We start from the raw sequence: 12,571 nt of genomic DNA on the forward strand, positions 1-12,571 counted from the left end.
CTGCTTGGTTCTTGCCATGGTGTCGAAGTTTGTTTTTTCCAGGAAAAGAATAAACTTCCGCACACATTATGGCTCTTTTAGGCACTGGAACTGCTCGCCGCTCATTGGGCGTCTTGAATGTGCCAGCCTCCTATTGGACGGCCGTTCACTCACCGGCTAAACGCGATTGGGTGTCTCCCCTCGCGCCAAAATTTTGAAAGAAACGAGACTTTGCCCAACGCCGTGGCGAGCTCCTGTATTACAGCCTTTGTGTTCATTTTAATATGTAGCGCTTTTCGAGACTCGAAATTAATTACTTTTCCCTATTTATTACACGTAATTATTACACGCGTTACTCTGGCTTCATTATATGGACGTTTGTGTTTCAATTTGCTTTAGGTGTGAGAGTAGAATGCTTCAAACCCTTACTCAGTATGCAGTCGGGAGACATGGGGTGCTGTGCCTTTTATTTCACGCCGATGTAAACACAGTAAACCTAGATTGATGAACCGCTTTTTCTTTTGGGTGGAGCGGGTAGTTGATAATGAAAAACTGCACTTTTGTCGCTGATGTGGGTGGCTCTTAAAAGAGCCTTTGTTTATACACAAATCAGAGAAAGAGAAAACCAGATTACTTGGTCTTGGCCGCCTTCTCGGTCTTCTTGGGCAACAGGACGGCCTGAATGTTGGGTAGCACGCCACCCTGAGCGATGGTAACACCTCCGAGCAGTTTGTTGAGCTCCTCGTCGTTACGAACGGCCAGTTGCAGGTGACGAGGGATGATACGGGTCTTCTTGTTGTCGCGAGCGGCGTTGCCGGCCAACTCGAGGATCTCAGCGGTCAGATACTCCAGCACAGCAGCCAAGTAGACAGGAGCGCCAGCGCCGACGCGCTCGGCATAGTTGCCTTTGCGCAGAAGCCTGTGCACACGGCCCACGGGGAACTGCAGCCCAGCGCGGGAGGAGCGAGTCTTAGCCTTGGCCCTAGCCTTCCCGCCGGTTTTGCCTCTTCCACTCATTTCGCAGTCCAATCGAGCTCGTCGAACACAGCTAAAATAAAGGGCCCTGGTTTCTGAACACCCTTCATATAGACAAAGCGGCTGCGTTTCTATTGGCTGAAATACAACAACCAATCGTATTATCGCCGTCAAACTCTAGGGCCCGCCCACCGTTCCTGTCCACGTACCCCGCTTCCCCCCTCCCCCTCGTGCTGCCGCCTGTGTGTGTGTGTGTGTGTGTGTGTGTGTGGCAGAGAGAGAGACAAAGAAGCGTATACGTGTCCTTGTTTTTCCGCCGTTGTCCTACCCCATTCCCCCTCCTATTCTCATCCATGTAATTGCAAATGGCAGCTCATTTATTATGTTAAGAATGGAGTTTATTTTTGTACAATATCATTATTTAGTAATTATGACAGAAAGAATGAAAATCAAGCTCTTCGAGACGAAAATGTGGGTGGCTCTTAAAAGAGCCGTTTTGGAGGGGGGGGGAAAACAGGACACCAAGGTAAAACGGCGTGTTTACTTCTTCTTGGGGGCGGCCTTTTTCGCCACCTTGGGCTTGGCTGCTTTCGGCTTGACCGCCTTTGGTTTCTTCGGGCTCTTGGCCGCCTTTTTCGGGGCCGCCGGCTTCTTGGCTTTCTTGGGAGACTTGGCCACTTTCTTGGCGGCCACGGGTTTCTTGGCTTTCTTCGGCGATTTCTTGGCGGCTGCGGGCTTCTTCGCCGCTACCTTCTTAGGCTTCTTAGCAGCGGCGGGCTTTTTGGCGGCCGCCTTCTTGACTTTTGGCGCCGCTTTCTTTGCCGGCTTCTTCTTGGGCTCGGCTTGTTTCTTGTTGAGCTTGAAGGAGCCCGAGGCGCCGGTGCCTTTGGTCTGCACCAGAGTGCCCTTCGTCACGAGGCTCTTGACGGCGATCTTGACGCGGGAGTTGTTCTTGTCCACGTCGTAGCCGCCGGCAGCCAGGGCTTTCTTGAGGGCGGCGAGAGACACGCCGCTCCTCTCCTTAGACTGAGAAACAGCCTTTACGATGAGTTCGCCGACGCTGGGGCCGGCTTTCTTGGGCCGGGCGGCGCTTTTCTTCTTGGGAGCTTTGGCCGGTGCGGCGGCGGCCGGAGCGGGAGCCACTTCTGCCATCGTTGTGCTTTTGCTGCGAGCGGAGCGAGAATGAGCGCGAACTGCACTGTTCAGAGGAACCTCCCTCTCAGGCGAAGGGTCGGCCCCTTAAAAGCCACATGAGAACGGTGTAGACTCAGCCCGGCGGGCGCTGTGCAGCCGTGCCTCAGTGACGCGCTCGTACTTGTGTTTTCTCGTGGCATTTATCAGCCAAAATAAGAGCGAAAGCGGCACTTGGCGAGCGTCCAACGGCTCGGTCTTATAGAACAGACTCTGCTGTGTTTCCTCAGTCCGGGAATGGGCGCGCAGCGACGCCTAGTTTCGCAGGGCGCTCTCAAAAGGGCGCCGCGCGCCAGCCGCTCCGTACGAGATGTGGTGTATTTAGCGCAATAATCTGTGAAAAAAGGTGGCAAACGGCGGCGTGAGCCCCCGAAGAGCTCAACGCCGCGTTCGGGGAGAGCCTCGGCGAGGGCGTGAGCGAACTCCGACTGGCCGAGCGCCCCGCTGATTATGGGTAAAACGAGCTTTCTTGGAGCGAGTAAAGCACACGCGTAAACCGGCGGCCGCTGGGGGCAGAGACTGCTCTCTGCTGATGTGCTGTTATATAAATAAACTTTGACTTTACTAGTGAGAAATAATCACAAACTCGTTCTAACCATAATTAGCATTACCCTGACAACTCTTCTCTGTAACTAAACCCCTTCTAATCCTACTAGAAAATGAAGTCATCACAAACCTAGGGGGAACTAGTTGTGAAATACTCCGACTACATCATGAGCCTAAGGCCTAGTTCCAAACCAACTTTTAGTCATTCTAAATTATTCACAAGCTTAATGACATTCCAAATATCTCTCTTCACTCACCCAAACTTCATCATAAGCCTGAGGTCTTGCTCAAATCCTTTTATTATAGGCCCAAAGTTTAAAGGTAGACATGCTTTTGCTTACTATGACCTCAGCAAAAGTCAAGGGTCTTAGCCGAAATCTCCTTTCACTTTATCTAACTTCACCATAAACCCAAGGCCTAGCTCTAAATCTCATATTACTTACTTGAATTACATAATAAGCCTAAGGTCTGGCCTACTCTACAGCATGAGCTTAAAGCCTAGCTCTGTGCCTGATTTTAATTTTCCAACTTCATCAGAAGTCTAATGATACATCTCAGTTCACTCACTCTTACTCCATCGCAAACCTGAAGCCCTGCCCTAAGCTTACTTTGGCATTCTTTAACTGTAGCACTGTAGCTAACTTTAGCCTAACTTTACCACTGTAGCCTAACTTTACTACAAGCCTAGGGCACAGCTCTAAACCTACCATCACTCACTCTATCTATATTATAAGCCTGAGGCCTAGCAGAAAAGCTCATATTGCTCATTCTTACCTCGTCAGAAGCTAAAGGCCTTGCCCTTCACTGACCTTTACATCTTTAATTTCTTAGTAAACCTAAGGCCTAGCTCTATAGCTACTCTTTCTGATTCTATTTTATATTATAAGGCTGAGGCCAAGCTGAAAGGCTACTTTTGCTCACATTAACTTCGTCATAAGCCTAAGACTTAAACTATGCATAGAGTAAGTAACCTAGGACCTATAGAGCCTATAGAGGTTTGTGCTTTATTCTAACTTCCTCATGAACCTTAGGCCTTGCACTGAAACCACTGTTATTTATTTTACTACAATAAAGGCACAAGGCCTAGCTATATGCCTCCTTTCGCTTACGCTAACTTCATCGTAAGCCACAATAAAAAAAATAAACAAACAAACAAACAAACAAACAAATAAATAAATAAATAAATAAATTCCGGCTGACTACATCAGAAGCCCCACTCCTAACTCGAAACTTACTTATTTACCTGCTTTCACTTATTTTGACCTCATCATGTGCCTGGGGCCTAGATGTGCGCCTACACATGCTCACTGTAAACACTTCCAAAGCTTGAAGCCGAGCCCCATACCTACTATTGCTTTATCTAACTTCACCATAAGCCTGGGGCCTAGCTCTGAATCTACTCTTACATACACTCCAACTACGATATAAGCCTGAGGCCTAGCTGGAAGCCTCCTTTTCTTTGTAACTACTTTCATTTCTCCAACTTCATCATGAGTCAAATTGCATGCTTTCGACGTCTTTTCACTCACTAAATCCAACATAAACCAAAGGCCTAGCACTATATCCACTGTTACTTACTCTAGCTGTGAATGAGAATGGGTAAGTAACAGCAGCTAGAGAGCTAGTCCTTAGAGAATTGCTGTTCAATCTAACTTTATCATAAGCAAAAAGCTTTGCTCTAAACCGATTATGTGTTTGACTACATCAGATGCCAGATGCCTAGCTGTGAGGATCATGTTGCTTATCTAACTACATCGTCCACCTAAAGCCTACCCAGTATTATTCGCTCTAACTTCACAATAAGCCAAGGGCCTAGCTCTAAAGCTATCATTACTTACTGTGACTGCATTATAAGCCTGAGGCATAGCCGTCAGCCTCCTTTCGCTTACTCTAACTTTATCCTCAGCTTAATGGCTTTTTCTGTACCTCATTTTACATTCTTCATCGTAAACTTTACTTGGCTCTTAACCTACTAAATCTGTCTACATTACAAGCCTGATGCATAGCTCTAAGCCTGCTTCCGTCTGTTCCAAGCACATCCTGAGTTTAAAGCCTCCCTCTACGTTTATTTATCTTACCTCATGTACCTCCTTTCACTCGTCCTCATTTCATCATACGGCTATGGCCTAGCTCTAAAACTACTTTTGCTTGATTTAAATATGTCATAAGCTTAAAGCTTAGCCTTGAACACAATACTACCAACTCTGACCTCATCATATGCCAGAGGCCTCGCTGTAAACTCACCTTTACTTTCTCTAACTTCAAAACACATCTCTAAACATAGTTTTGCTCACTCTAATTTCTTCATAAGCTTAGGGCATAGCTCTGTAGCTACGGCTACTTTCTCACCATAGCTTCATCAGAAGCATGATATCTTGTTATATTCCTCTTTTCATTCACTTTAGCTACCGTAGAAGCCCAAGGCCTAGATATTACTCATTTATTCATATTATTATTATTATTATTGTTATTCATATTTATATTATTCATAGCTATTATACCTATTATTCACCAACTTCAACTTTAAGACTTCCACTGCAGGCTTGTAGTAAATACAAATAGATTTAGAGTTAGTCCTTAGTCTCATGATCTAGTTAGACTGAACGGAAGGAGGTACATAGCAAGACATTATGCTTACGATGAAATTCGAGTAGTAGCATCACAGCTAGACCTCAAGCTTCCTCAGTTCACTACATTAAGGCCTGGGTGGGGGTGGGGAAGTAAGCCACCCTTTGCTTTTTCTAACATTATCATGAGCATGCGGCCTTGCACTGGTTTTTGCTTACTCTAACGTCAGCAATAGCCTAAGGCTTACCGCTTAACCTCCCTGTATTCACTGGCACTTTATCATTAGTCTGAGGACTAATTTTACTTATTCTAACTACATCATGAGCCTGGCGCCTGGCTCTACATCACAGAGCCAAGGCCTGGCTTCTAACCTACTTTTACTTACTCTCATTTCATCATACGTCTCTGGCCTAGCTGTAAACTTATTTATACTCACTCTAACTTTAACATGACACTAAGGCCTTACCGTAAACCTAGTTTTACTTACACATCAATTTACTCAATTCATCACAAACCTACAGTCTATCTATAAACACACTTTTACTTTGTCTAAATACAACAGAAGCCTGGGGCCTTGCTATGTACCTGTTCATACTTCCTGGAGCGTCATCATAAGCCTAAAACCTAGCTCCAACGTTACTTTGACTCATTCTAACTTCTTCGTTAACCTGATGCCCAGATGTAGAACTACTTTTATTACAGTCTAACAATATCACACGTCTAAATCCATGCTTTAGTCCTAAAGCCTAGCTCAGGGTTTTTTAATTGTGCTTTGGACAACACACCACACTACAGCGTATTCCAACTATTCCCTGCTCCTCTACCCATGATCCAGTTCATAATCACTTGATGAGCTGAATCAGGTGTGCTGAGTCAAGGGACTGCTACTGGGAGAGAAAAATAAACAACACGTTTCAGCACTGAGTAGAGTTAAACGATGCTCTAAATTCACCAGCATAAGAACTGGACATGCACACTAATCTTTATATATGTATATATTTATCCACACATATACATTTTATACATATATATATATATATATATATATATATATATACACACACACACACACACACACACATTTGCTCCACTTTATCAGTGCACCATTATCCACACAATAAAGGAACATTAGCAAAAGATCCATTGTCCCATCACAACACTTACAAGACCGCAGGAGTTGCTAGAACACTCGCTCTTTTGGACTGAAACAGCTAAGTGGCTCTTAAAAGAGCCTTTGGGGGGTTTTGAGCAAGTCGTGAGCGCTCCGTTTAATTTAAGCGCGCTCTCCGCGGATACGGCGCGCCAGCTGGATGTCCTTAGGCATGATGGTGACCCTCTTGGCGTGGATGGCGCACAGATTAGTGTCCTCGAACAGACCGACCAAGTAAGCCTCGCTAGCCTCCTGCAGAGCCATAACGGCAGAGCTCTGGAAGCGGAGATCGGTCTTGAAGTCCTGAGCGATCTCCCGCACCAGGCGCTGGAAGGGCAGCTTGCGGATGAGCAGCTCTGTGGATTTCTGGTAACGGCGGATCTCCCTGAGAGCCACGGTGCCGGGCCTGTATCGGTGAGGCTTCTTGACGCCGCCTGTGGCCGGGGCGCTCTTGCGAGCAGCCTTGGTCGCCAGCTGCTTCCTCGGGGCCTTACCACCGGTGGACTTACGAGCTGTCTGTTTGGTTCTTGCCATGGTATCGGACAACACTTATCTTTCAAAACGAAAGCGAATGATTTCGTGTCCACACCACCGCTCTTTTATGCGTTGGAGCTGCTCTCCGCCCACTGGGCGTCTTGGATGTGACCGCCTCCCATTGGACGGTCGTCCAAGCGTCACTTAAACGCTATTGGGCGTCTTTTGTCGCGCCAACATTTTCACAAGACACCGCCCCAACGCCGTGGCGGGCTTCTGCATCACAGCCAAACTAATAAGCATGATTTTTCTTTCTTCCTTACACGTGGTGTGTAACGTTATTCTGATTTTTGCTTCGTTCTTTATTACACCGCTGTTATTTCACCTCAAGCCGCGCCATTATACAGGCGTTCCTGTGTGTTTCTGTTTGTGTACAATAAGAACTTCCAAACCAAACTTTTTCAGTGTACAACCGCGGGACATGTGGAGACGCTTCGCCTTTTGTTTCACTCTAATGTACACAACAGCCAATCGATCAACGGCCGCGTTTTGGAAAGCAGGAAGTAAAGAAAAACTGCACTTTCGTCGCTGATGTGGGTGGCTCTTAAAAGAGCCTTTGTTTCTATACAAATCGGAGAAAGAGAAAACCAGATTACTTGGTCTTGGCCGCCTTCTCGGTCTTCTTGGGCAGCAGGACGGCCTGAATGTTGGGCAGCACGCCACCCTGAGCGATAGTCACTCCTCCGAGCAGTTTGTTTAGCTCCTCGTCGTTACGGACAGCCAGCTGCAGGTGACGAGGGATAATACGAGTCTTCTTGTTGTCGCGAGCGGCGTTACCGGCCAACTCGAGGATCTCAGCGGTCAGATACTCCAGCACAGCAGCCAAGTAGACGGGTGCGCCGGCACCGACGCGCTCGGCATAGTTGCCTTTGCGCAGAAGCCTGTGCACGCGGCCCACGGGGAACTGCAGGCCAGCGCGGGAGGAGCGAGTCTTGGCTTTGGCCCTAGCCTTCCCGCCGGTTTTGCCTCTTCCACTCATGTTGCCTTTCAACTGTGTTTATCGAAGTAGGCTGAAATGAACAGCTCTGGTCTTCGAACGCCTTTCATATAGGCAAAGCGGCTGCGTTTCTATTGGCTGAAATGCGACGGCCTCCAACAACCAATCCCATTAGCGCCTTCAAACTCTAGCGTCCGCCCGCTTGTCTTCGCCAAGTCCCCCCCCCCATCTGTTTACAATGAAGGATTAGAAAATGTAGCTTTACATGACTCCTTCTATCACTGTGTAATTTCATTAATCTTTAAAAAGGGGGATCGCAGTGATCTGGACAACTGGCGACAAATAAGTTTAATGAATATAGATTATAAAATCTTGGCTAAAGTGATAGTAAACAGAATGTCAGAAGTCATGAATGAAATCATTGAGGTCGAGCAAACGTGCAATAAAAGAGAGATACATGTGGGATAATCTGCGTGCAATTAGAGACATAATCACAACTAAGAGAGATCAGGACTTTTATATAGTTGGACTAGATCAGAAAAAAGGCTTTTGATTTCCTCTCTAGAGATTATCTGTGGATTGTTTTAAAACACTATGGTTTCCTGGAGAAGTTCATTAATATGATAAAGTTGTTACATAAAGAATCTAAAGTCCAGATTAATGTAAACGGGATTTTAACTAAGGATTTTAAAATAGATAGATGAGTGAAGCAGGGGTGTCCTCTAAGCTCTGCTCTGTATGTGATTGCTGCCAGCCCCCTGCTGCACAAAAGCCCAGAGCCCAGGCTGCAGGGAGTCCAGCTCTCAACCGCAAAGCCACTGAAAATCTCTGCATATGCAGATGACGTCACAGTCTTTGTTAGAAATCAAGCTGAGTTAGACGTCATCAGAGAACATTTTAATACTTATGAAGCAGTAGCTGGGGCAAAGTTAAACAACAGCAAGAGTGAGGCTGTGTGGATAGGAGAGGGAGATCCTGGGATTAACGGATTTTAAACAGAAAGTGCAACAAAACAAACTGGGAGAAAAAAGAACAGGAAATTAAAACAGAATTAGAAAAATGGAAAATCTCAAATTATAAGAGTAGGATTCAAATAATTAAGATGTTTTTTTTTTTTATCTAAGTTGTTTTTAGCTACTATTTTCCCTCCAGATGATAAATTTGTGATGAGATTAAACAAAATGTGTGTTCGTTTTATTTGGGGAGGCAACAGGGAAGTTACTAAGCAAGAGGTCTTATATAAACCCCGAGAGAAAGGAGGCCTCAGTGCGGTGGAGCTGGGGAGAATAGCCTTTTGTAAAAATGTAGCTCAAGCCATGAGCAGAAACTCAGAATGGATAGGGAATAAAAAGTCTTGGGAGAAGAAAAAGGGCAAGGCGAGGCAAAACACCCCTTCTTTTAAGTTAGTTTATGGTGATTTTATATCAAAATATGAACAATTAAATATTGATTGGAAGAATTCCCCAAATAAAACAATTTATAAAATCATACAGGACAGTGATTATGGAGAGATGTTCAATTACAAGCACTTAACACACTGAAGGACAAGTCTGTGTAGAAAACATTTTATACCCAAACACTAGAGAAACTACATGCAAAGACATTGCGCAGAAAGGTACACAAAAACCTTATGTAACATTTCCCCCATACACCCCCCGCCTTCAAACAAATCGCGCTTTCATTCTCATGCACAACACACACACAGAAATTAAAAAACAGCCCTTCAAGCGAAACCGTGGGTGGCTCTTAAAAGAGCCGTTGAGTTTGATGAAGTCTTGGTCACTTCTTACTTGGAGCTGGTGTACTTGGTGACGGCCTTGGTGCCCTCGGACACGGCGTGCTTGGCCAGCTCACCGGGAAGAAGCAGACGCACGGCGGTCTGGATCTCCCTGGATGTAATGGTGGAGCGTTTGTTGTAATGAGCCAAACGAGATGACTCGCCGGCGATGCGCTCGAAAATGTCGTTGACAAACGAGTTCATGATACCCATCGCCTTGGAGGAGATACCGGTGTCGGGGTGGACCTGCTTCAGCACTTTGTACACGTAAATGGCATAACTCTCCTTCCTAGACTTTCTGCGCTTCTTGCCTCCCTTACCAGCCGTCTTGGTCACGGCTTTCTTGGAGCCCTTCTTCGGCGCGGACTTCGCAGGCTCCGGCATTATTCTCTCGTTCTCCAACAAAAACTGAAGAATGAAGAAGGCCGCTCGGGGACGGCTTATTTAGACTTCGATATTCAAATAGACAAATAGACAATCAATGGACAGCAAACAAAGGCACCTTTGCGGACAACTCCCAGCTCTCGCCCAACCCCTCTCCTCTTCCTCCCCCCACCAGCTAAAGACTTTTCCTTTGTTCACCTTCCCGCGCTTTCTTAGTTACCGTGTGTTCTGTACGATAGATTTGTGCCCGTCAGGCTTGTATTGTGTTGTCTTTTTCCCCTTCCACATGTACACACACGCACGTAAGCTAAACACTCACTAACTCACACAGGTGCATAAAACGATAGTTTATAACACTAGTGGGAACCGTGAAGCTAGTTGAAATATTCTCCCCTCCTCTCTTCTGTTGTTCGAGCGTTAGACGCCTATCCGTCTTTAAAAGGTAACTCTCATAAACTCATAAAAGCGCATTAAAACATTGCCCAATTTTTAACACTTCTAGGCGCGTTCAACGTTCACGTTAGTATAATAATAAGATTCTCCCCAACTCCCTTTCCATTTGTGTATATATATATATATATATATATATATACACATACATAACACGCTATCACAAAAGAAATTTTGATACGATCATTTCCGCTAAAGAGATCATACAAAGCAGCTCTTTTGGTGGGTTTAGCGTTGTTCGAGTCGAGCGTTTAACCTCCGAAGCCGTACAGAGTGCGTCCCTGACGCTTCAGGGCGTACACCACATCCATGGCGGTGACGGTCTTTCTCTTGGCATGCTCGGTGTAGGTGACGGCGTCCCTGATCACGTTCTCCAAGAACACCTTGAGCACACCGTGGGTCTCCTCGTAGATCAGACCTGAAATACGCTTGACGCCGCCACGGCGAGCCAAGCGGCGAATAGCCGGCTTGGTGATGCCCTGGATGTTATCGCGGAGCACTTTACGGTGACGTTTAGTGCCTCCTTTACCGAGACACTTACCACCCTTTCTTAAGAGAAACTTGATTTAGTTAGCAACAATTCAACATATAAACAGACAGAGCATAATAAAGACAGCGTACATATACATACCTTAACACCTTACTATTTAAAAATGTCCCATAAGTCAGCGTCTTTGAATGGCGTGTTCAACGTCCGCAGTCTCTTTAGTTCAATTTTAATTTGTTTAAAAACGTTTTCGCTGGAGACGAATTGTTGGTCTATGGTCATCCGACATCTTGTTTTCCATAGTTTAGACTTTACAATAGCGATGACAAACCACAAGAACTCAGGTTTCCTGTTATCTACTTTTTCATCAAAAATCCCATATATTATAGATTTCATATGTATATTTATTTCTAAACCCATATCCTTAACCATCTCCCACACTTCTTGAGAGCGATAACAGTTAAATAAAAAATGGTCTGAAGTCTCTTCTTCTTGGCAATTTGGCATGGGGCATAAAGTGGTTTCACAAAGCAGCTCCATCTTACTACAGCTCTCACTGGCAGCCTTCTTACTGCCATCAGCCATGAGAGATCTCCGTGTCTGTCAGAAAGTTTTTTACATAGACGATTTTTAATACACGTGTAATTTTCTTCTCCTACAAGGTTTCTAAATTCTACCTTTGAGCCATACTCTTCATCAGTTATTAACCCATATATCTTTTTATTTGAATCATTAATCCAATCTTTATCTAAATGTTTTTATTTGTTTATAAAATCACCATATAACAACTTGTTATACTGATGTTCTAGCACGACCCTTTTTTTGATTCCAGTTGGTAATATTTCCAATCCAATCTGCTTGTCTATTTATACCATTTGCAATGATTTTACACACTCTCCATAATCACTGTCCTGTATGATTTTATAAATTGTTTTATTTGGGGAATTCTTCCAATCAATATTTAATTGTTCATATTTTGATATAAAATCACCATAAACTAACTTAAAAGAAGGGGTGTTTTGCCTCGCCTTGCCCTTTTTCTTCTCCCAAGACTTTTTATTCCCTATCCATTCTGAGTTTCTGCTCATGGCTTGAGCTACATTTTTACAAAAGGCTATTCTCCCCAGCTCCACCGCACTGAGGCCTCCTTTCTCTCGGGGTTTATATAAGACCTCTTGCTTAGTAACTTCCCTGTTGCCTCCCCAAATAAAACGAACACACATTTTGTTTAATCTCATCACAAATTTATCATCTGGAGGGAAAATAGTAGCTAAAAACAACTTAGATAAAAAAAAAAAACATCTTAATTATTTGAATCCTACTCTTATAATTTGAGATTTTCCATTTTTCTAATTCTGTTTTAATTTCCTGTTCTTTTTTCTCCCAGTTTGTTTTGTTGCACTTTCTGTTTAAAATCCGTTAATCCCAGGATCTCCCTCTCCTATCCACACAGCCTCACTCTTGCTGTTGTTTAACTTTGCCCCAGCTACTGCTTCATAAGTATTAAAATGTTCTCTGATGACGTCTAACTCAGCTTGATTTCTAACAAAGACTGTGACGTCATCTGCATATGCAGAGATTTTCAGTGGCTTT

At 44.7% G+C, this 12,571-nt stretch overlaps 5 protein-coding genes across 6 annotated transcripts; all 5 read right to left on the bottom strand.

The window, feature by feature from the left end:
- Positions 1-603: 603 nt before the first annotated feature.
- Positions 604-1,172, bottom strand: LOC118802084 (histone H2A-like). The gene has a single exon (XM_036562544.1). The coding sequence runs from the start codon at positions 994-996 to the stop codon at positions 610-612; it is 387 nt and encodes a 128-aa protein (XP_036418437.1). The 5' UTR covers positions 997-1,172; the 3' UTR covers positions 604-609.
- A 162-nt stretch (positions 1,173-1,334) lies between these two features.
- Positions 1,335-3,485, bottom strand: LOC118802079 (histone H1-like). Its single transcript, XM_036562538.1, has one exon. It carries the CDS (start codon positions 2,104-2,106, stop codon positions 1,495-1,497), a length of 612 nt encoding a protein of 203 aa, XP_036418431.1. The 5' UTR covers positions 2,107-3,485; the 3' UTR covers positions 1,335-1,494.
- A 3,983-nt stretch (positions 3,486-7,468) lies between these two features.
- On the bottom strand, positions 7,469-7,922 carry LOC118802081 (histone H2A-like). Of its 2 annotated transcripts, XM_036562542.1 has the most exons (2): positions 7,842-7,922; positions 7,469-7,736 (listed from the first exon to the last, which is right to left on the bottom strand). In XM_036562542.1, exons 1-2 carry the CDS (start codon positions 7,920-7,922, stop codon positions 7,536-7,538), a joined length of 282 nt encoding a protein of 93 aa, XP_036418435.1. In that variant the 3' UTR covers positions 7,469-7,535. The 2 variants fall into 2 exon arrangements, with proteins under 2 accessions (XP_036418435.1, XP_036418434.1); XM_036562541.1 differs by having other exon boundaries at positions 7,469-7,922.
- A 1,738-nt stretch (positions 7,923-9,660) lies between these two features.
- On the bottom strand, positions 9,661-10,234 carry LOC118802088 (histone H2B). The gene has a single exon (XM_036562549.1). The coding sequence runs from the start codon at positions 10,039-10,041 to the stop codon at positions 9,667-9,669; it is 375 nt and encodes a 124-aa protein (XP_036418442.1). The 5' UTR covers positions 10,042-10,234; the 3' UTR covers positions 9,661-9,666.
- A 486-nt stretch (positions 10,235-10,720) lies between these two features.
- LOC118802077 (histone H4-like) lies at positions 10,721-11,666 on the bottom strand. The gene is made up of 2 exons (XM_036562536.1): positions 11,656-11,666; positions 10,721-11,040 (listed from the first exon to the last, which is right to left on the bottom strand). Exons 1-2 carry the CDS (start codon positions 11,664-11,666, stop codon positions 10,743-10,745), a joined length of 309 nt encoding a protein of 102 aa, XP_036418429.1. The 3' UTR covers positions 10,721-10,742.
- Positions 11,667-12,571: the final 905 nt, after the last annotated feature.

The sequence above is a fragment of the Colossoma macropomum genome, unplaced genomic scaffold, assembly GCF_904425465.1.
Source record: "Colossoma macropomum unplaced genomic scaffold, Colossoma_macropomum, whole genome shotgun sequence".
NCBI lineage: Eukaryota > Metazoa > Chordata > Actinopteri > Characiformes > Serrasalmidae > Colossoma > Colossoma macropomum.

Bases quoted from the DNA above. Each gene is read 5' to 3' on its own strand.
- LOC118802084 (XM_036562544.1), bottom strand. From the start codon at position 996: ATGAGTGGAAGAGGCAAAACCGGCGGGAAGGCTAGGGCCAAGGCTAAG.
- LOC118802079 (XM_036562538.1), bottom strand. From the start codon at position 2,106: ATGGCAGAAGTGGCTCCCGCTCCGGCCGCCGCCGCACCGGCCAAAGCT.
- LOC118802081 (XM_036562541.1), bottom strand. From the start codon at position 7,922: ATGAGTGGAAGAGGCAAAACCGGCGGGAAGGCTAGGGCCAAAGCCAAG.
- LOC118802088 (XM_036562549.1), bottom strand. From the start codon at position 10,041: ATGCCGGAGCCTGCGAAGTCCGCGCCGAAGAAGGGCTCCAAGAAAGCC.